The sequence below is a fragment of the Papaver somniferum genome, chromosome 11, assembly GCF_003573695.1.
Source record: "Papaver somniferum cultivar HN1 chromosome 11, ASM357369v1, whole genome shotgun sequence".
NCBI lineage: Eukaryota > Viridiplantae > Streptophyta > Magnoliopsida > Ranunculales > Papaveraceae > Papaver > Papaver somniferum.
Window position 1 is genome coordinate 101632563 of NC_039368.1, and position 21156 is coordinate 101653718.

At 36.2% G+C, this 21156-nt stretch overlaps 3 protein-coding genes across 3 annotated transcripts in view; 2 read left to right on the forward strand and 1 right to left on the reverse strand.

The window, feature by feature from the left end:
- Positions 1 to 955, reverse strand: part of LOC113324833 (proline-rich extensin-like protein EPR1) — a 4075-nt gene extending 3120 nt beyond the window's left edge. The window contains exon 1 of the mRNA XM_026573119.1: positions 3 to 955. Within this exon, the coding sequence (XP_026428904.1) occupies positions 3 to 955 (953 nt within the window). The remainder of the gene's footprint in view (positions 1 to 2) is intronic.
- A 2161-nt stretch (positions 956 to 3116) lies between these two features.
- Positions 3117 to 4265, forward strand: LOC113320344 (casparian strip membrane protein 1-like). The gene is made up of 3 exons (XM_026568256.1): positions 3117 to 3546; positions 3681 to 3804; positions 3889 to 4265. The coding sequence occupies exons 1-3, from the start codon at positions 3230 to 3232 to the stop codon at positions 4102 to 4104; spliced, it is 657 nt and encodes a 218-aa protein (XP_026424041.1). The 5' UTR covers positions 3117 to 3229; the 3' UTR covers positions 4105 to 4265.
- A 9933-nt stretch (positions 4266 to 14198) lies between these two features.
- Positions 14199 to 16767, forward strand: LOC113324834. The gene is made up of 4 exons (XM_026573120.1): positions 14199 to 14369; positions 14616 to 14823; positions 15447 to 16256; positions 16334 to 16767. The coding sequence occupies exons 1-4, from the start codon at positions 14199 to 14201 to the stop codon at positions 16765 to 16767; spliced, it is 1623 nt and encodes a 540-aa protein (XP_026428905.1).
- The last annotated feature ends 4389 nt before the right edge of the window (positions 16768 to 21156 follow it).

The window sequence follows — 21156 nt, forward strand, 5'->3', positions numbered from 1 at the left end:
TTGGAGGTGGATAAGTAGGTGTTGGAGGCCTATAGACTGGTGGTGGTCTCAAGGGTGGTTGCTGAACTGGTGGAGGCGAGAGAGGAGGGTGATATACTGGGGGTGGGAATGTTGGAGGTGGATAAGTAGGTGTCGGAGGCCTATAAACTGGCGGTAAGGGTAGCTGCTGAACTGGTGGAGGGGAGACAGGAGGGTGATATACTGGTGGTGGGAATGTTGGAGGTGAATATGTAGGTGTTGGAGGCCTATAGACTGGTGGCGGGCTTAAGGGTGGTTGCTGAACTGTTGGAGGGGAGAGAGGAGGGTGATATACTGGTGGTGGTGATGTTGGAGGTTGGTACACTGGTGGAGGCCTTTGTGGAGGTTGTTGGACTTGTGGAGGTGTTGGTTGAGGTATATAAACAACAGGTGATGGTGGTGGGGGTTTCAAGGGAGTCTGAATGATAGGCGGAGAAGGTCTAGCAACCGGCGATGGTGATTCCTGAATTGGCGGAGCCTGATACACTGGTGGAGGAACTGTCGGAGGGGACGTAAAAACTGGTGGAGGTGGGTAATTAAAAGGCGTAACTGGCGGTGATGGAGTTGTCGGAGCAGCATATACGGGCGGACTTGGCGGAGGTAATGCTGGGTGCGGTGGAGAGACATGAACGGACGGAGGTGTAGGATGAATGACAGGAGGCGATCTAGGTGGCGAAAATGGTGTCCCATAAACTGGCGGAGATGGGGAAGCGGATGGTGATGGTGGAGATAATTGAGGAGTGGAGACTGGCGTAGGCGGCGGAGAAGCACCATAAATAAGTGGAGGGGGCGAACGCTGGTGATAAACTCCATGATCAACGTCGTTCAATTCACTGTCACCAACAACACTTCTAACTGGAAAAACACTACTACATAATATTACAAAAGATAATAATATAATGCATCTCCTTCTCCATGATTTCTCTGCAGCTAACATTATAATGTCGCAACCAAAAAGAAAAAAAATGAGAGCTCCTTTGAAACCTCTGAACTTTTCTGAACTTGCAGTGTTTACTCTAACACTTCTCTAATGTCCATGTTCTGAGCTGATGTGTTTCTCTGGTTCCGGATCTCTGCTTTATTTATGGCTGGATGCAATTGTAACTGCTAGATTTCGTGTCAACATCAGTTTGTAGTTTCGTGATAGTCAGTTCTGAAATTTTAACCCGTGTAAGAATTACTTTGTTGCACGAAACGTGTTACAGAGCTTCAGAAGTAAAATTTTCCAACTTTCAGTTTGATTCTGTTTCAAATCTGTTTAGCATTATGATACAATGTATCTGCATTTAATTTTCAATGATCTTTCTGCAAATTCTGAATTATATTTTGATCGTAAAGAATTTTTAATCATTGATGAAGCCCAACATTGTATATTATAATCAGTCAATCATTACTAAGTTTCTGGCGTTCTTTCGTATCAGAACTCTGAATGTTTTAGAATTGAATAACTCTGATTGATATGAAATGATTTATCGGATGTACAGTAATTTGTGAACTACATTATCAGAATCCTGAAAAGTGTTGTGTCAAAATTGTCAGAATCAGATTTCCATTTTGTTCAAGTTTGTTCTGTTTCATTACCACGTGCTGTTACTTAAGTTTTCTATTTTGATGCTTTGGAAATTTCAGTTACAGTTCATGCTCAGTGTAAGACAGTCAGGACAGTGGAGATGAAGATGAGGATAGAAGATGAGAATTTGGCGTGTTTTAGGCCCAAAGAGATGTTTGCTGGGCTGGGCAACAATCTCAAGTTGATTCGTTTTTTCCAACCTTGATCAAGCTTCTTGATTCATCTTACATTCCAATTTGTTAGGACAACTACATTCTCTGGCAAGTTCGACAACCTAAATCAAAATCCAGGCCTACTGTTGGTTAACATTTGCTTATAGTTCTAAGAGCAAGGGCTATGGAGCGAGGGTTTTCATTCAATATGAATGAGTCTCACTTGATTTGATCTAATTAGGTGCTACTATGTCGTGAGAACACCCACTCATTCATCAAAAATCATTCATACACTCATTGGAAGGAATGAGAGGGCGAAAGTGGACACCAAGAGGAAAAAAACACCTTAAGCCGTTAAAGATCTGCCTCTCAAGCATTTTTTTAGCTTTTTTTATTTATTTAAAACTCTAAAAACGGATCCCACACTAGTTTTATTAATTAAAAATCCTAAATATGTCTAACGCGGCCAAAGAAAGGCCGCCCAAGTGGTTTTGTTTTTTTTAAAAGCGGCTAATGATTAGCCTTTCAGTCTCTTTTCTACTCCTTCCATAGTGCAACAAACACTCTTTCACCCAGTCTCTCACTGGATTTGGTAGTGAATGAGTGCGAAACACACTCATTCCATAGTCCTTGCTCGAAAGAGAACAAATTTGCATAGACTTTTCGGGTAATATTCCAGAAGTTGTTTTTTTTGACTTCTGAAAGCAAAAATAATCAAGAAGCAAAAAAAAAAAAAAAACTTTTTGTGAACCAAAATCATTTTACTTCTGTGCGGAAGCACATCCAAACATGTTGTATTAGTCTGTAGACCACCTTTTGTGTTTGTTTGATGTTTTTGCCTTCTTTGTTTTATTATTTTGACAAATCTACTGTTAATTTCTTTGAATATTTACTGTATATGTAATAATCAATCTGTCGCGTCTTCACTGTTTTCACGGCTTAACTGTATTCAATGAGAGAGAGAGAAAGAGACGGAGAATATGTACAGAGATTAATAGGAAGTTTATGTGGTCAGTGGATTTAGTTGGCAATGTAGTTGTTTAGCTGATCGATTATCATTAAAGAAAAGAACCCTGATAATATTCACTTTAGCTAGAGGAAAGATTATACAAAAATCAGGTACTAGTTCCAAGTTACAGCCAGAATCACTACTTAATCCTGGCCAGTATTTGTAAAGTAGTAGTCTTTAACTAGACCATGTACTTGAAAACTTAAGAAGGATTAGTTGGTAAATTATTCCGAATAGAATTATATTTAGGAACCAAAACATTATAAAAAAAAGTGGAGTAAGTTGATAATAACAACTCCTCCTGCTCCTAGAGCTTTACAACTCTACTTCCCATCTCTCAAACAAATCTTCTTTCTATATAAACTTAATCCATGTCAAACCATTTCATCAAACAATCAAAACATTCCAACTTTCCTCATTCCAACAACAACAAGAGCTTCCATTTCTCTTTTTCTCAAGTTTTCTTCGATCTCAACCAACATGTCTAAGGGCAATGGAGAAACTGTGGTCGATGTCCCAGCTGAGAAGAGTAGTAATCCTAATACTGCAAGTACTAAAGGCAAGGGACTTGCAGCTGGAGTTGCAACCGGTGCTGCCGTGGTGGGCACAACAAAAGTTGTCAAGCATTTAAGGGGATGGAAGAGAATAGTTTGCATTTTTGATTTCCTTCTAAGGCTTTTCGGAGTTGCTGTCCTCCTCACTGCTGCTGTTACCATGGGAACTTCTGATCAAATTCTTCCCTTCTTTACGCATCACTTCCAGTTCCGGGCTACTTTCCAAGATCTCCCTGCCCTCACGTACGTATTTACGACATCCATAATACTTTCTTTTCTTCTCTTTTTCATCAGCCATTTCATTGCGTTGTTATTTCAATATGCTTTTGTGTATAAATTTTAAGTTTTTTTCTTTTTGTTTCTTAATATCTTTGAAGGTTTTTTGTTGCCGCCAATGCGATAGCTTGTGGATATCTTCTCCTATCTCTTCCATTCTCCCTTATTAGCATTATTCGCCCAAGCGTTGTAGGAGCAAGGCTGCTTCTCCTAATCGCAGACACAGTAAGTATTTCACACACCAAATCATGTACTATTTGATTTTTCTACGACTTACAGCCTGCTAATCGTAAATGTCTTCCGTCGCAGGTGATGCTCGCTTTGACATCGACTGGTGCTGCTTCAGCTGCTGCTATTGTATACTTGGCTCATGTAGGAAACAGAAGGGCAAACTGGATTGAAATATGCCAACAGTTCAATGAGTTCTGCCAACAAACCAGTGGTGCAGTGGTAGCTTCATTTGCGGGTGTTCTTATCTTTATCATTTTGGTTATCATGTCAGCTTTGGCTCTCCGACACCATTGATCAATTTGATTCTTAATTATGGAATAATGGAACTTTCATATCTTAGAAAATGAAATGTCTATTCTGCTTTACTTTGGTATTATTGTGTTGTAAGTCATCTTGTTTCATTGTTCATGTATGGGTGGGTTGGTGAATTGAAATTGTATTTTGCTTTTGTGTTCCGGGATTAGTATGTAACTTATGAAATCAATGTATTACTTCGGATTTGGTTGGATGCTTAATGAGTGTTTGCATACTACCACCCAAGCGCTCTGCAAATCGGCGATTACTGAGTCAACTCAGTATTCATATTTCTTCATTCCTAAACCATTTTTGTTAATGTTTTTGTGATTTGTTTGTTATTCATCTTCGTGCTCGTCTATTTCATCCCTGTCAAATCTGTTACTTATTGATTTATGTTATAATCTTTCGTTTAATTTACTTTTAAAAGTATTTGCATACTTTCAAAGGTTTTCTTTTGTTTTTTTAACATATGTCTAACTAATCTCTTTGTTTCTCCTGCTTTGCTTTTGCAGATTGGTTATCTCTAATGGCTTTTGCCTCTGTCTATACTGTAATCATAGCATTTGCTGAGTTCGTCTTCAAGCTTTTGCTTAATGGTTTGGTTCATGTTGGTATCGATGGTTTTATAGGCATGGTGTTGCAAGTTTCTCAACACAGTTTCAACTCTCATGTCAATTCAAAAAATTTGAATTTCCGGAAAGTCAAACTGAAACTATATTTTTGGTACCTGATTGCTATAATTCCGGGTCTTGCCAGCTGCATTACTTTCCACTTCAACAAAAATTCCATAGACATTTGTTTCCGTGTTAAAAAGCCATGCAGTATTATCGCATTCAACTCCTTTATCCTCTCTCTATCAATTCTATCCTAAAAACCCTAAGCAACATTATGTGCAAAAACTTTTTTATTGAACCAATAACTCTTACCCTAATTCCTTTATCTTCAGTGCCGTGATTATGCAATCCAAAAACATTATTGTTTTAATGGAAGAAGGAAATTTCAGTCAAGTTGGTGATCTGGTTAACAAGTTCAAGAAAGCTACTTTGGAGCTTGGTGATACTAATGAAGTTGCAGTGGTTCAACAAAGCAATAAAACCAATGAAGAGGAAGATTCGAACTGGGAAGCTAGTGCTACAGCGAAAGTCATGTTAGAATGGAGAATGAATTATGATACAGTTATGAAGTACATAGGCTTTACTTGGCCTTTTCTGCAGCCAGAAGACCTTCGAGTAGTTGAGGTGTAACCTAATTTAATGATTTTCAAGTTTAGCAATTGAGATTTCTTAAACAAAGTGATTGCGGAAAGGCCTTGGGATATTAACAATTTCCTTCTGGTGGTTAATGATTATATTCCTGGCATGATCTACACAGGAAAACACTGGGGTTTCCAACACTTTTGGATCCAACTTAAATTTCTTATCCCTGAACACATGAATGTCTCATCAGTCACAAAAATTAGGGAAATAATAGGTGAAGTAGTAGCAATTGAGCCAAAGGATGCTATACCAGTTGGAAGCGACCCTGTCAAAGTATGTGTGAATGTGGATCTTTCTATGCCTATGAGAAGAGGTGTCAAGTGATTTTTGAATTTTGATGGGTTGTAGTAATGAGGTTCAAACTCTCGGACTTGTGAAGGATAAATTTAAAGATTTAATAAAATTATATACAAAATTATTAACAATGGGTGCGAGAGGTAACCAAGACACTAGATTCCACTATTATGCAAAATTGAATGATAAATATTTCGAAACTCTATTCAATTCTTAAGTCCTCTTTTATCTTTAATTCACTATAAATCATACAGATTCTCAAACATTATTTGTAAACCTTAAGCATATATTATCAAGAGATTAAACCAAGCATAACCTATCAAACTGAATAACAAATAATTAAGACAATCATTCAAACAATTTAAAACTCTGCAAAAATGAAATAGTTACCCATTTATGTTGCGTGAATAGCTTCCTCCATTGCCTTGGTTACGAGGGAATTAACTCATCATAGTAAAAATGCTCTCAAAATAATTTATTATGGCTCAAAAATGGTTCACAATGATGAAACGGAGAGAAAATGGTGAAAATCAGGTGTTTGCAACGTTTATAATCGTTGCATAACCCGTTACAAAGAACGATATCTCTTAAGTGATGTAGTCGTTGGAAAACTACGACCCACGTTCCGCTGTCGCTGTTATAGTTGAAGAACGACTGCTCTGGCAGGTCCATTCTTCGTGTTCTTCGCGTTCTTCATCATCATCAGCAGCAGCAGCAGAGTTCTGAAAACTCTTGACTTCTGCTTCTCTGGCCCTCCTATCGACTCCCAAAACTCTCGACACCCTCTCTATTAGACCCAAAGAGCCTATTTATACCCAACAACAGCTCCAAATCTCGCCAATAACTCTAATATAATTCTTCATTATGCGGGCAGTGAATAACAATATTTTCCGAATATTTTCTTACCAAACTTGGAATTTCTTGCGTAAACTTCCTCCCTTCACGCTCCAAATCGATTCTTCACGACCCAAAGTGATGCTCGAGCCATTCCACATCATCAGAACACGTCCATAACTCTCCATGACGCGTGATTATCATCCTCCAGTGCATGCTTTCCCTGTTTTGAACTCGAGAATCAAAACACATATTCCATCCAAATTTGATCGAAACCACCACCCAAACTTTGTTTCTTATGCCAAATCACATCTTTCAGCCAATTTTCAGGGATTGAATCGCACTCTAACCCATTCATTTTGACAATCAAAATTCTGCCAGTTGAAAACTTCATTTCCCGCCAAAAACACAAATTCAAATTGTTGAAGAAGGTGCCCCTTATCCAGAATGCTGGGGTGCGAATATCAATTGGGGTGGAAATGGTAATTTTTCTGGGTTCCTCCGGGACATTTCTGGGACGCTTCCGGTGCATTTCTGGGGTGCCTACGGTACATTTCTCCGGGGTGTAAAACACTGCTTTTTGAGCCCATTTAGCCGCAAGGGCTTATTTCTCTAAAATTTCCTACAAGAACACAAAATAACACAATAAGTACTTAATCGAGTCTAACAATACAGAACATTGAGAACAAAATACACACATAAATGCGTCTATCAAATACCCCCAAACTTATTATTTGCTAGTCCCGAGCAAATCAAAACTACAAAATAAAATAGTGACCGAGTTAATCTCGGGAAGGTTTACCAGAGGTTTACCCACAAAACCTTTACTCCAGACCCTAGCTATCTACGCAGAACCTTGGAAGGCACTAAAGAACCTCATTGGTTGGCATACTTATTGCTTATGTGAGGAAGAACCCTGATGCGAAATTCCAATTGTTGTACACGAGTTTGCAATCAAGCATACTAAAATTCATATAAGTGACAGAGCTCTACTAAGATAGTTTCACTATGGACATCATACTCGGAGTCAAACTAATCACATGAAAAGATCAAGAAGATGGGAAAAGAAAAATGTAGATGGTTGAAAAGTGAAAGGTGTTTCCCATATCTGTCTGAAGGTCACTGCTAAAATGAACCTATCCTAATGGACTGAGATACCGGTCTGACTAATATCAACACTGTTGGCATATACAAGGGAACCAGCGGCCGATAACCTAAATCTAGATCAACAAACTGGCATATATAAGGGATCCAGTGGTTGACTACATAGAATAATAACCTTTTTTCTCGATTTTTTTTTAACGGCATGAATAGATCTTTTGGATCCAAGCGCATGCTTCTTGTCAGCATATTACACGATAGTTCCCACGGGTCCTGCATTCCACGCTTGCTTAGGCGACCGAAACAGGGAGAACACACGCATATTGCTATCCAAGTGTTAATATTTATTCCGATTGGTCTAATTGGTCCGGTCTCAACTTTTTTTTTTTTTTTTTTTATATAGCAACTCAATCACTCTAATTCACCCTAGCAGTGTTAACAACTTGAATCTTGTGCCCCACCTAATCACTTAGAGAAACATAGTTTAAAATGAAAAATAAAATAAAAATAGAAGTGAAAGTGAAAAGGACTCAACGAGATATGGAAAAACTATCATGTTATTTCTAACACCTGAGCTCTGTGCTTTTATGAATAGACTCTTTAGATGTTTCCATCTAGTCAGATTGGTCCCTCAACTCCTAAAACCAAAATGCTTCCATCCACTTAGATTGGTTAGTGTCATCCTAAATAAGCATAAATTTCTAGGCTCTGGAGTTTATTTATTATGCAACTAAAAAGTTTCTCCCATACCCCCAAACTTAAACCTAACATTGTCCTCAATGTTCTAAAGATAAAATTAAAAACATGAACAAGGAGAAACTGTTACCAATGAAGCAAAAGAGATAAGGAAAGATATTACCGTGTCGCATGAATATTGGATTACCTCCCAAGAAGTGCTAAGTTTAAAGTCTTCAGCCAGACTAAGCAAGGATTAGTCACCACGTAGAATCATATAGTAGTAGCCGGAATAACTGTGGGTCATCTGGATCAAAAAGTGTTACCCACAAGAAGAGGAAACTGCAACAGACCAAGAAGATACCGAACATACCCTTGCTTAAGACAACTACATCTAGTTGTGGTTCAGGTTCAGGCTCTATAAAAGGGTCTAAATAAAAGGTTTTCATCGCTTGGATTTCCTCAAAGCTAAGATCCGGTTCAGGTATTAGAGTGTGGAAAAACTCAACTAAGAACTTAGAAGCACATAACAACAACCTGAATAATTGGGGATCCTCTAAGTCAATTAGATTTGACTCACACAGCTGACCACAATGAAAGAGGTGTTCTTCCTTAAGAAAATGTGTCGACACTAATATCCTAAAGTGATTAGGTTTAGTCTCAAAACTTAATAACCGACACATCTTAAAATCAAAAGTTCCCACAATTGGAAGAAAACTATTTGGTGGGAAAACAAAGTCAATCTGGGTATCATAGCCTGGGCAAACCACATCAACCAGAGGATGGGTTTCTAACGACTGAGCTTCTTTCTAGACATCATTAGGTTCGGGAAAACGTGTATGAAGATAATCTTGTAAGATGGTTGAGGCACAAATGTCAAGTCCTACAAGAGGGTACTTTCTAAGAGTTAAAGCACACGGAGAATGATAATCACCCCCAAACTCAGAGTTTTCTGTGTCTCTAGAAAGACTAGTCACAACTTCCCTAATTTCTAGGTCATCAGATTCCTGGAAATGGTCAATAGATTCTTCTAAGTTGGGTTCATCCTCACTCATTTCTACGAGTTTATCATCTTCTAAGACTAGTGTTTCTAAATCGCTAGATTCTAAAACAGTATTCTCAGGGTAGACTCTTTCCTCTAAACCATCATCACAATCATATAAAGGATTATCTGAGAAAGTTTCATATAAAGGCTCATTAACTAAGGTGTTAATCAAAGTTACTTCCTCCGATCCATTAATAATTTCATCAAATAATGGATTGTCCAATACTCTGTAGGATAAAGGATCATGAACTACATCGTCTAAAACGGTGGTATCTCTAGTCAGATCCACATCCTTTTGAATAGGTGAATAATCATTAAAATTATTGGGATCTGAACCAGAAATAATATTATCATTATGAAGCTCAAATGGAGTAACTAGTTCCGGATCACTATGCCTACAAATGTATGATTCTTCATCAATATTATCTTCATCATAATAATCATGAACCTCATCTAAAGTAGTGTCTTTTATTCTAACCTCGTACTCTAGATTGGGCAAATATTCACTATTGATATCAAGGGTAGAATTGGAAACACTATTTTGGAAATTTAGATTATTTCGAGCAGCATTAGCTAACTGTTCATTTTCTGCCTCTAAACGTGCTTGAATTTCACTGAGCGTAACACTTATACGTTCACAAGTCTCATTGAATATCTTAGACCGTTGTGTACTCTCTTCTCTTGAACTAACTGCACGTTCATACTCCCTTCGAACTTGTTGGTAGGTTTCTTCTAGAGATTGAACAGGTTTAGAAATGTCATACTCAGGACTAGTTTTTAAGTAATTTTCCAAAAACGCATGACTAGTACTATAATATTCTTGATTTTCTTGCTCGTAAGACCAATTCGTGTGTGGATAGTAATTGGACTCACTATGGTATGAACCATAACCTTGAAAAGGTTGGCGTTCCCAACTACTATTCCCACCATGGTCATAAAACTGATGATGTCCATATTCAAATTCAGGTCGATACTCATTGTATTGGCTTCTATCATACCAGTTCGACATTCTTAATTGCAAGGGAATTCTACAAAACCACAAACAAGGCCTACTCGACTCCACCAAAACAAACCTAAAGATTTCTAGCAAACAAAAAGCATGATGGCTCCACTTAGATTGTTTTCTAGACCAACTTCTATTCCTTCGAAAAGGAATTCGTTACAATTTGAGAAAACCCCTCTGGAATCAATCCGAGTCAAAGTAAGTTGAATTGAGGCGAGGGAAGCTCAGTGGAGCTTTGATACCCAAGGCCTCACCGCATTAGAAGGCGGCGCAGTCACGCATTCAACTCACAGAAACCATCATGAACTTTGAAGTGTGCTTAAAGAGCAACCAATATTTTTCGAACGAGTTTCCTATTAAGCTCGTTACCCTATCGGTCTCGTTCTATTCCAAATTTTAAAGCTTGGGTTCGCGTTAGGTTTCGTTTTCCTAAGGCGGGCAAGAAGGGAGCGGTGATGAAATCCGAACCCTTATCTTGTATTGACCAGGCCTTGCCCTTTACTAGGAATTTAAAAACAGTCCAAATTCGTCCTCAATCAATGAATCACCTTAAGGAATACAGTAAACCCGCTGACAGGAGATTCGCGAGTGTTTCGATGGACTTACCTCCCGTACCAGACGGGGGACGAACCGTTGAAGTCGACTCGGGCCACGACTCCTATGTCATGTACGAACCCGAGGGGCCGAGACGATATAGTACTCGTCGTCCTTTCCTGCACACAGTCTATATAATTTTTTTTTTTTAATAATACCCTTCCGTAGGGTTAAAAAAGAATAAAGTCCAATTTTCCGGAATAAAGTCCAAATAAAAAGTCCAAAAATTACAAAAATTATGAAAAATAAAGCCTATATACAAATCCTAAAAAAAAAAATTATGTCTTTTTATCTTCTCTTTTAGCTTTTAACTTTTAGCTTTAAGCTTTTTGTTCCCAAGTCCTTAGTATTCCACTTCGAACCTGTAAATCAAAGACACAAAAAGAAACGTAAAAAGGAACAAATAATAGTAAAAAAAAAATAATAAAAACCTAAAAATTCTACCTAAGCACAAATCCGCATTGGCGGCGCCAAAATGATTTTTGATGGGTTGTAGTAATGAGGTTCAAACTCTCGGACTTGTGAAGGATAAATTTAAAGATTTAATAAAATTATATACAAAATTATTAACAATGAGTGCGAGAGGTAACCAAGACACTAGATTCCACTATTATGCAAAATTGAATGATAAATATTTCAAAACTCTATTCAATTCTTAAGTCCTCTTTTATCTTTAATTCACTATCAATCATACAGATTCTCAAACATTATTTGTAAACCTTAAGCATAGATTATCAAGAGATTAAACCAAGCATAACCTATCAAACTGAATAACAAATAATTAAGACAATCATTCAAACAATTTAAAACTCTGCAAAAGCAGCGATTAGGTGAATTATATAATTAAATGAAATAGTTACCCATTTATGTTGCGTGAATAGCTTCCTCCATTGCCTTGGTTACGAGGGAATTAACTCATCATAGTAAAAATGCTCTCAAAATAATTTATTATGGCTCAAAAATGGTTCACAATGATGAAACGGAGAGAAAATGGTGAAAATCAGGTGTTTGCAACGTTTATAATCGTTGCATAACCCGTTACGAAGAACGATATCTCTTAAGTGCTGTAGTCGTTGGAAAACTACGACCCACGTTCCGCTGTCGCTGTTATAGTTGAAGAACGACTGCTCTGGCAGGTCCGTTCTTCGTGTTCTTCACGTTCTTCATCATCATAAGCAGCAGCAGCAGAGTTCTGAAAACTCTTGATTTCTGCTTCTCTGGCCCTCCTATCGACTCCCAAAACTCTCGACACCCTCTCTAGTAGACCCAAAGAGCCTATTTATACCCAACAACAGCTCCAAATCTCGCCAATAACTCCAATATAATTCTTCATTATGCGGGCAGTGAATAACAATATTTTCCGAATATTTTCTTACCAAACTTGGAATTTCTTGCGTAAACTTCCTCCCTCCACGCTCCAAATCGATTCTTCACGACCCAAAGTGATGCTCGAGCCATTCCACATCATCAGAACACGTCCATCACTCTCCATGACACGTGATTATCATCCTCCAGTGCATGCTTGCCCTGTTTTGAACTCGAGAATCAAAACACGTATTCCATCCAAATTTGATCGAAACCACCACCCAAACTTTGTTCCTTATGCCAAATCACATCTTTCAGCCACTTTTCAGGGATTGAATCGCACTCTAACCCATTCATTTTGACAATAAAAATTCTGCCAGTTGAAAACTTCATTTCCCGCCAAAAACACAAATTCAAATTATTGAAGAAGATGCCCCTTATCCAGAGTGCTGGGGTGCGAATATCAATTGGGGTGGAAATAGTAATTTTTCTGGGTTCCTCCGGGACATTTCTGGGACGCTTCCGGTGCATTTCTGGGGTGCCTACGGTACATTTCTCCGGGGTGTAAAACACTGCTTTTTGAGCCCATTTCACCGCAAGGGCTTATTTCTCTAAAATTTCCTACAAGAACACAAAATAACACAATAAGTACTTAATCGAGTCTAACAATACAGAACATTGAGAACAAAATAGACACATAAATGCGTCTATCATCAAGTGCACTACTAATGCTGGAACAACTAAGTGGCAGAAATTCTTTTATGAGCGCCAACCAAAAAGTATTTTCACAGAGTGTTACATCATCAATCACTCAACAGGTGCATGTAAGGATGCAGCTATCTTTTTAAAAAAAACACACGAAAAACCTTATTTTGTGGCCAAAATCAGCAATATTCGTAAGAATATTTCAGTCATTAACAGGGATGCTCCACCTGCTGTCAAGAAGAATCAAAAGAAATTTGCTAACACAAATGTCTTTGTCCCACCTAAAGATGGAGAAAAAATTAACTTGGATTCTTTACTCTTTAAGGAACGCCAAGACTCTGAAGAAGATAGTAGACTAGGAAAAAGACATAGAATAGAGAATGTCATTGTTGCTGCTCCTGAAAATGCTGAGTCCTCTTCACCTAATGCCAATTCTGATGCCAACATAACCATCCAGAAAACTCGTGGGGTCACAGTGATAGATAACCACTCAGCTCACACAATCAAGGGGGATCAGGTATCTCTTTACTCTTTAAATTTCAAACTTTCACATTCAGTTTCACAAATTAACTATCTCATTTATTAAGTTTAGGGTATCATTTATTATAGTGACTGATTTTCAACTCAAAGAGATTAATTGTCTTAAAGTTTTGCATACTGATCACAAGCATTTGAATCATCTTTCTTGCACTACACTTCACCAGTTTCATGCAAAATATTTCAAAACTATAGTCTTTTCACAAGCTGTTTTCAACATCTACAACATGAGAATTATTGCATGGAATGTTCAAGGTCTTAAAACCCAGACAACTAGAGACCATCTTAGAGACCTTATTAGAACACAAAACCCAGAATTATTATTTCTTTATGAAACCAAAGTAACTGAAGACAATATGAAGTCCTTAGTAGCACCTCTTAGATACCCCAATGCCAGATACTTGCAACCAATTGGTCTTTCTGGAGGTTTAGTTCTTTTATGGAAAAATGGATTTGTTTGTGACATTGTTAGCTGTGAAGATAATATGATTCATGCAGTTATCCAGAGTGAACCAAGTCAACAAGAATGATTAGTCTCTTTCATGTATGGATTCTGTAATTATAATAAGAAAAAAGAATAATGGGAATTCATTAAAGATATTTGGGTCAATATTTCACAGCCTTGGGTTCTTCTTGGAGACTTGAATTTTCATCTGATAGATAATGATGCTTCTTCTTCTACTTCTACTTCTGGTGATGGCTTAATTTATATTCTATTATTCAAGAAGTTGATCTAGAGGACATGGGGTTCATTGGAAGAGGACATACTTGGTCAAGTAATAATAAAGGCACAGGTAAAAAAAGAACAAGAATTGATATGGCTCTAGTTAATGCAGAATGGAATTCTCAGTTTCAAGATTCTAAATTACTTCACTTAAGTCAGAATGGAAGTGATCATTGTCCCATCATGCTGGTAACTGATTATTCTCAGCCTAATTTATGGAAGACTTTCAAGTTTTTCTTCACTTGGTTACAAGATAGAACATGTAAAGATGAAATAACAAAAGCTTGGGATAAGTCAGTTCAAGGTTCACCAGCACACAAATTCATTAAGAGACTTCATTATACCAGAATTGATCTTTCTAAATGGAACAAATAACATTTTGGAGATATCAACAAGAATGTGGATAATTTTCAAAAACAGTTGGATGATATTCAGGCACTACCTTTCTCAAGAGAAAAAACTTTAAAAGCTGAGATGATCTCCAAGGAGTTGGATAAATGGCTCCAGATTCAAAATGATTTTAATAAACAAAAATCTAGAGATAACTTTGTCAAAGATATGGACTACAACACAAAGTACTTCCATACTCTAACAAAGAGGAAAAGAGAAAGAAACAATATTGACTCTTTAAAAGACTTTGAGGGTAATTGGGTTCATTCTAGAGAAGACATATCCTTACTTCTTACCAATCACTTCAAGAATATTAGCACTTCTTGCACTCCAGTCATTGAATAACATCATTAGTCTCATATTCCAACTTTAATCACTCAAGAGGAGAATGTTCTACTTCTCACAATTCCAACTGATGAAGATATTTTCAAAACTCTTAAAAGCGTGGAAAATTGGTCTGCTCCTAGACCTGAAGGCTTTCAAGAAGGTTTCTATAAATCACAACGGAGCACTGTGGGAGATGATATTTGTGAAGTAGTTAAAAAATTCTTCTCTTCAAAACAGATGCCTAAACAACTCAATAAGACACACATCTCTCCAATTCCTAATAAGAGTAAACCATGCACTCCTTCTGAGTTTAGACCAATAGGTTTATGTAACATATCTTACAAGATTATCTCTAAAATCTTAGTAAGCATAGTGAAACCTTTCATGAATAGAATCATATCTCCATAGCTCATGAACTTGTATATTCTATGAAAAGAAAACAAGGTGAAGGAGGATGGTTAACTATGAAGTTAGATATGTCAAAGGAATTTGACAGATTATAATGACCTTTTTTAATGAAAGTTCTCACAAGTTTTGGTTTCTCTGAAGAATGGTGTCAGCTAATACATCAGTGCATAACCACTACTTCTCTGTCTGTGCTGCTAAATGGATCTCCATGTGATGATTTCCATCCAACAAGAGGCATAAGACAAGGAATTTCAGCTGATCTGTTATCTCCTTATCTATTCATACTAGCTATGAAGTGGTTTTCTAGAACTATGGTTGTTGCTCATCATTCTAAAATCAGTAAAGGAATTTCAGCTGCTAGAAGGGCACCACCAGTTAATCATATACTCTTTGCAGATGATTGTATCATTTTTACTCATGCTAATTTAACCAGTGTGAATAATCTCCTTCAAGTTCTTCAGGATTTTAGTTCTCAATCTGATCAAGTCATTAATTTTGACAAATCAGCTATCCATTTTAGCAATAATTTGGATCCCAGCATTTGTAACACTTTAAGTCAAATCTTAGGTGTTAAACCTATGGATAAAAATGAGAAATATCTGGGTTCTTCTCTCATCATTGGCAATTCCAAGGTCAAGGATTTTGAAGATATCCAGTTAGCATTTGAAAGAAGGCTAGGAAATTGGCAAGGTACAACAATGCATCAAGCTGGCAGAACCACCATGGTAAAAGTTGTGCTTAATTCTATTCCTACTTACCAAATGAGCTCTTTTAAAATACCTAAAAAGCTTTTGAAGAAGTTAGATTCTATTCAAAGAAGGTTTTGGTGGGGATACAAGTCCAACATAGGAACTAATCTAATTTTTTGGAAAAATATGTGCACATCCAAAGATCTTGGAGGCTTAGCATTCAGAGATTCAGAAATGTTAAAAATCATGCTTTACTTACAAAGTTAGCATGGAGGATTTATCATCAATAAAATCAGTTACTAGGTAAATTACTCAAGGCTAAATATTTTAAAAATGAAGACTTCCTGCATATTGGTTCTGAAAAGAACAATACTTCTTGGGTTTGGAAAGGGATTGAGCAGGGTTTGTTTATTCTTCAACAACATTACTGCTTTGAAGTCAATAATGGAAAAACAACAAGAATCTGGATGGATAGATGGATTATAGGAATGTCAGATAAAGTGGAGCCAATTGATCCTTCTCATCTCCAATATGTTTTTGTTAGTGAACTCATCATAACTGAAACTAATAGTTGGAATTTGTCTCTACTTAACACACTTTTTCTTCCTGAAGTGGTGAATAAGATCAAAGCAATGCAGCTATCTACTTCTGAAGAAGACGTTCTTAGATGGATAATTTCAAGAGATGGGAATTTCACAGTTAAAAGTACCTACAACAAGCTCACTGAAAATAGATTTCAAAATAAGTTGGTTGTTAGTAATGTTCCTAAATAAGTGTGGAAAACTTTATGGAAGATGTTGTTGCCTCGTAGAGTCAAACTATTCATCTGGAAATGTCTTAAGGATGTTGTTCCAACAAGATAAAGACTATCTCAGTTCAATCACAATATTGAAAACTATTGCAATATCTGCAATCATTAGAATGAGTCCTTATTTCATCTTCTTATATCATCTCTCTTCATGCCAAAGCAATATGGAATTCTCTTAATATCAATGGCTCAAGTCATAGAAAAATGTAACAATGTCAAATATTGGATCATTTCTTGGTTCTCTCAAGTCAACAATTCAAGTATTGAAGAACTGGAGAGATGGAGGAAAACACTCATGGTAGCATGCTGGATTATCTGGAAAGAAAGATGTGACAGTATCTTTCAAAATAAAATTATAAATCCTGCTAATACTGCATCTAGAACTAATTACTAGTTAGCTAGTTTCAGTAGCATGAGTTGCACTCAAGTTATAAATAGGAATGATGCATTAGATGTTACTTCATCTCCAGATCATCTGCATTCTAACAATAAAACATGCACAATATATGTTGATGCTTCTTTTGATCATTGTACTAACAATTGTGGTATTAGAATGGTGCTTTTCTCTGGTGCATGTGAAACTAAAGGATTCAAAGTCTCCTATGCAGATAGAGTGACAGATGCAGAAGCTGGAGAGTGTATGGATATATTGGAAGCACTTAGCTGGATTAAAGCTTCAGGGATAAACAATATTAATGTGATAGCAGATGCAGATGCAGAAAATATAGTTAACTCAAAACTGTTGAATAATTCTTTTGTTAGGTGGGAAAACATGAAACTTGTCAGAGCTATCAAGCTTCTTATGAACTCCATTATTAGTTGTCAGTTTACTCATGTTAAGAGAGACAACAATAATCTGGCAGATGCTATTGATAAAAAACTGAGAAGAGAGAAAGATTTTATTGATGTCTCTCACAATCCTTTAAGTTGTATACAAACTTTCTTAGGCAGGCATATTGAGCCTGCTAATATCTAATAAAATGTTTCATATTATCTAAAAAACTTCGGATTTGGTTTCCTGCACTTGTCTTCCGATTTTCCGTTTTTTCCTTGCATGTAGTGCATTCCAACATTAGAATCTTGAGCTTTTGCTCTTCGTTCCAGCATTTGTCAATAACTCGGCTGCTCATACTATTCCTTTCATCAACAACCATTGTTTGACGCATTTGCTGCAGGACTCTTTTTCTTGTTGCTGAAGAACATGGAGAACCATTACCGATATATTATCTACTTCATCATCGTCATGTTTTCTCCCCAAATTATAGACATGTCTTTCTTAAGAATCAACAATATTTTTCAAATAATGGGCCTATGTAGCAAAGTGCAGAATAACAGGTTTAAAATTAATGGACACAACTTATGCATCAAAATAATTGGTTTAAAATGAAGGGACACAACTTATTTCTTATAACATATACATCGAAATGTCTTATTATTTATTTGTTATATGTTTAACACATGAGAGTCACATGTGTTATAAATTAATCCAAAAAGTCTTATTATTTTATAAAGTCGGAAATAGATGCACTATGAATTCATTAGTCTTATTATCGTTGCAACTAACATTGACAACAAATTAGAGATAGTAAAACTTACGAGTTAACACAATTGATCTGTCACCTCAAAAGATCGTGCAGTCCATCTCTTTTAGTCAAACAAAGTCAAATTCAAATTAATTCTTATGGATGTAATACATGATTCATGCTACTATTCGAGCAAAATATATGTACTTAATTCATAAGAATAATACATCCACAACATTAGCTACTCAATGTTAGATAAAAAGTCTTATTGTGGATGATCTATTTTGTGTGCTTTAAAGTGATGATCAATATACTCCATGTGCTCCCTATATCAGAGATTCTTGGATGAATCACATGCAAGATAAGTTTGATTTTGTTCCCACTACAATCCTAAACCATCCTTTTAGGAGGAATCCTGAAAAGAAGATACTATATCTAAGCGAGTTAAGGGAAATACTTATGGAGTGTCGACACTCTTATATAGGAAATTTATGTATAATAGGAACCTAATTATCGTTAGTGGAAGCGATGCGAATCTTGGCTTCCACTCTTTGATTGATTCAATCACTGACGTATCTCAGCATGTTGCGAATTTGAACTTTGCTAATGGATCCGTTCAGAACTTTTTTTCCTTTTTCCTTGATAATCAATTATAATCTTTTATTATTATTATTTTATATATAATGCTTTTATAGGCGGTTTTCGGGTACAGAGTTGAATCCTACATCACGTTCTTTAAAGACGTTTTCTCATATCTTCTGCTTCAAGTGTATCGTTTATTTCAAGATCATTTTGATAAACTAAAAACTTGACATCTCGATCTCCCCATATTCAAGCTGTGAGAGAATACATTTGCATGTGGGAGGATGGTTGGTGTTGGCCTTTTGTTGTTGCTTGAAAAACGATGATTTCAAGTATTTTGGTTTCAGATTTCAAGTATTAGTCTTTTTGGTTTTCTTAGTTTGTGTCTTCTTATTTTTTTCTATGTTTGATCTATGATTGCTTTCTCATGTAATATTCTCTAGTTGTGTCACTCTGTCATAATCTCATTTAGTACTATGTCGATGTACAACGAAATATTGGAACATGATTATAGGGAATTTTTGTAGTGGGATCTAAGGAATTTTAGTTGATTTTATTAGAAATTTCACTCGAACACTTTGCAAGTTGTAATGTTTTATCCATGGTATATCTTTAAGGTTAAAGTGATGAACCTTCGGGACCATTAGTTAGTATCCATTAGTCTTATTATCAATCAAATCAATAATTAAAACTAAAATAACAATGCAAATTCTAGTTTCCCACCAACGGTACTATCTAGATGCGTTTTGATCCTACAAAAGTCTTTAAACTAGCGGGCGTAAGATATTTCGCCTAATTAGGTTACTCTCCTCTCGGATATAGTTTACAACTAATACTATTAGTTGGCTACAGCAGTGACTACAATATGAAGTGCCTGCGTCAGGATAAGTTTGTAAGAAAAACAAACTTCACTATTTATAGACCAAGGTAGTTTGGACACCAAGGAATTTACATAACCAAAAATATTCTCAAGATATTCAGTATATTTTCATTTTCGGTTTTTGTCTAATTCCAACCAATATCTAACTGTAATACTGAGATCCCTCTTGGATTACAACTTAATATTAGCTAGCATACAAGTATACTTTAGTAATATATCTGTCAGAGATATGTTTTACTTGATGAAAAAATAAAACATATATATTCGAAAATCTTAACAAAACTATTCTCAGATATTTCGGTTTGGGATCTCACCCTGAGTATCAAGGATATCTTTGAACAATAAAATATAAGATTTTTACACATGTTCAAATTACTCACGATGTCGACATCTTGAACTTTCCTATTTTGCAAACCCAACTTTTAAAATCTCACAAACCCTAAAGCATATGTGATATCGGTAATCCGTTTTTCTATGGGGATCGGTCCTCTATAGATCCTCAATAGGTAGGGATTGATCCTGCTAGAGATTCTCAAATAGGGATTGGTAATGCTATAGATCTCCAATAGGAACCAGACTACCAATCCATTGACTTCTTTCAACTATGAAACAAGTTTGTATATCTATTTCCTTAAAATCATGTAATCAAATCAAACATAGTTTTCTAGGCATGGAATCAATCCTAAGTTCATTACACAATCTAGTAACAAGTTACAAAGATATTATGTCTATGTCGCAATTACGAAGTTCAAAAAATAGGCGTTATACTTCTTAATTCAATATACCAAAGTTGTGAAATAATTTGTATATTTTTCCTTGAAACTTTCACCAGAATAAGATGATCAAGTCTCTAATACTAGAGTTTCATATATATAACTTTACATGTTATGTTTCCAATTTAAACAACTTGAAAGTAACGTAGATAGGAATGGAAACAAGTCAAGTCTTGTATATTAATCTCAAACATAAGGATGATGTTTTCGTTGATGTCGATACGTCTTCATAATCTTCAGGTTTTTAGAGTAATACTTGTATGTCTCAACATTTCTAGACTTTATAATCTAACCTAACAAAGTTTAGTCTAGTAATCTAATCAAGCGATTTTGAGTTTTGAAACTAAAATATGACAACAAATCTTGACATACCAACACTTGGAAGGTTCAGTCGAGCAATGCTCTAACACTATGGTTGCATAGAGTAGCATCCCAAGTGTGTCCTTACCACCATAAAAACTCTCATTCATCACCAAGCAATCCATAAGGATGATCATTAACATATCGACTTAACATCAACTAAGGGGATAACAAGTATCTACGTTTCTTATTCCTTGGCATATCTATATCTCCGGCTTAATCTTCACCGCCTCGTG

What these genes read in the sequence shown, in the direction of transcription:
- LOC113320344 (XM_026568256.1), top strand. Translation starts at nt 3,230, where the DNA reads ATGTCTAAGGGCAATGGAGAAACTGTGGTCGATGTCCCAGCTGAGAAG. An exon ending in CAAGATCTCCCTGCCCTCAC is followed by an intron (nt 3,547 to 3,680) that starts GTACGTATTTAC and finishes ATATCTTTGAAG; the next exon opens with GTTTTTTGTTGCCGCCAATG. An exon ending in TTCTCCTAATCGCAGACACA is followed by an intron (nt 3,805 to 3,888) that starts GTAAGTATTTCA and finishes CTTCCGTCGCAG; the next exon opens with GTGATGCTCGCTTTGACATC.
- LOC113324834 (XM_026573120.1), top strand. Translation starts at nt 14,199, where the DNA reads ATGGGGTTCATTGGAAGAGGACATACTTGGTCAAGTAATAATAAAGGC. An exon ending in ATCATTGTCCCATCATGCTG is followed by an intron (nt 14,370 to 14,615) that starts GTAACTGATTAT and finishes GATGATATTCAG; the next exon opens with GCACTACCTTTCTCAAGAGA. An exon ending in AATCATGCTTTACTTACAAA is followed by an intron (nt 16,257 to 16,333) that starts GTTAGCATGGAG and finishes TTAAAAATGAAG; the next exon opens with ACTTCCTGCATATTGGTTCT.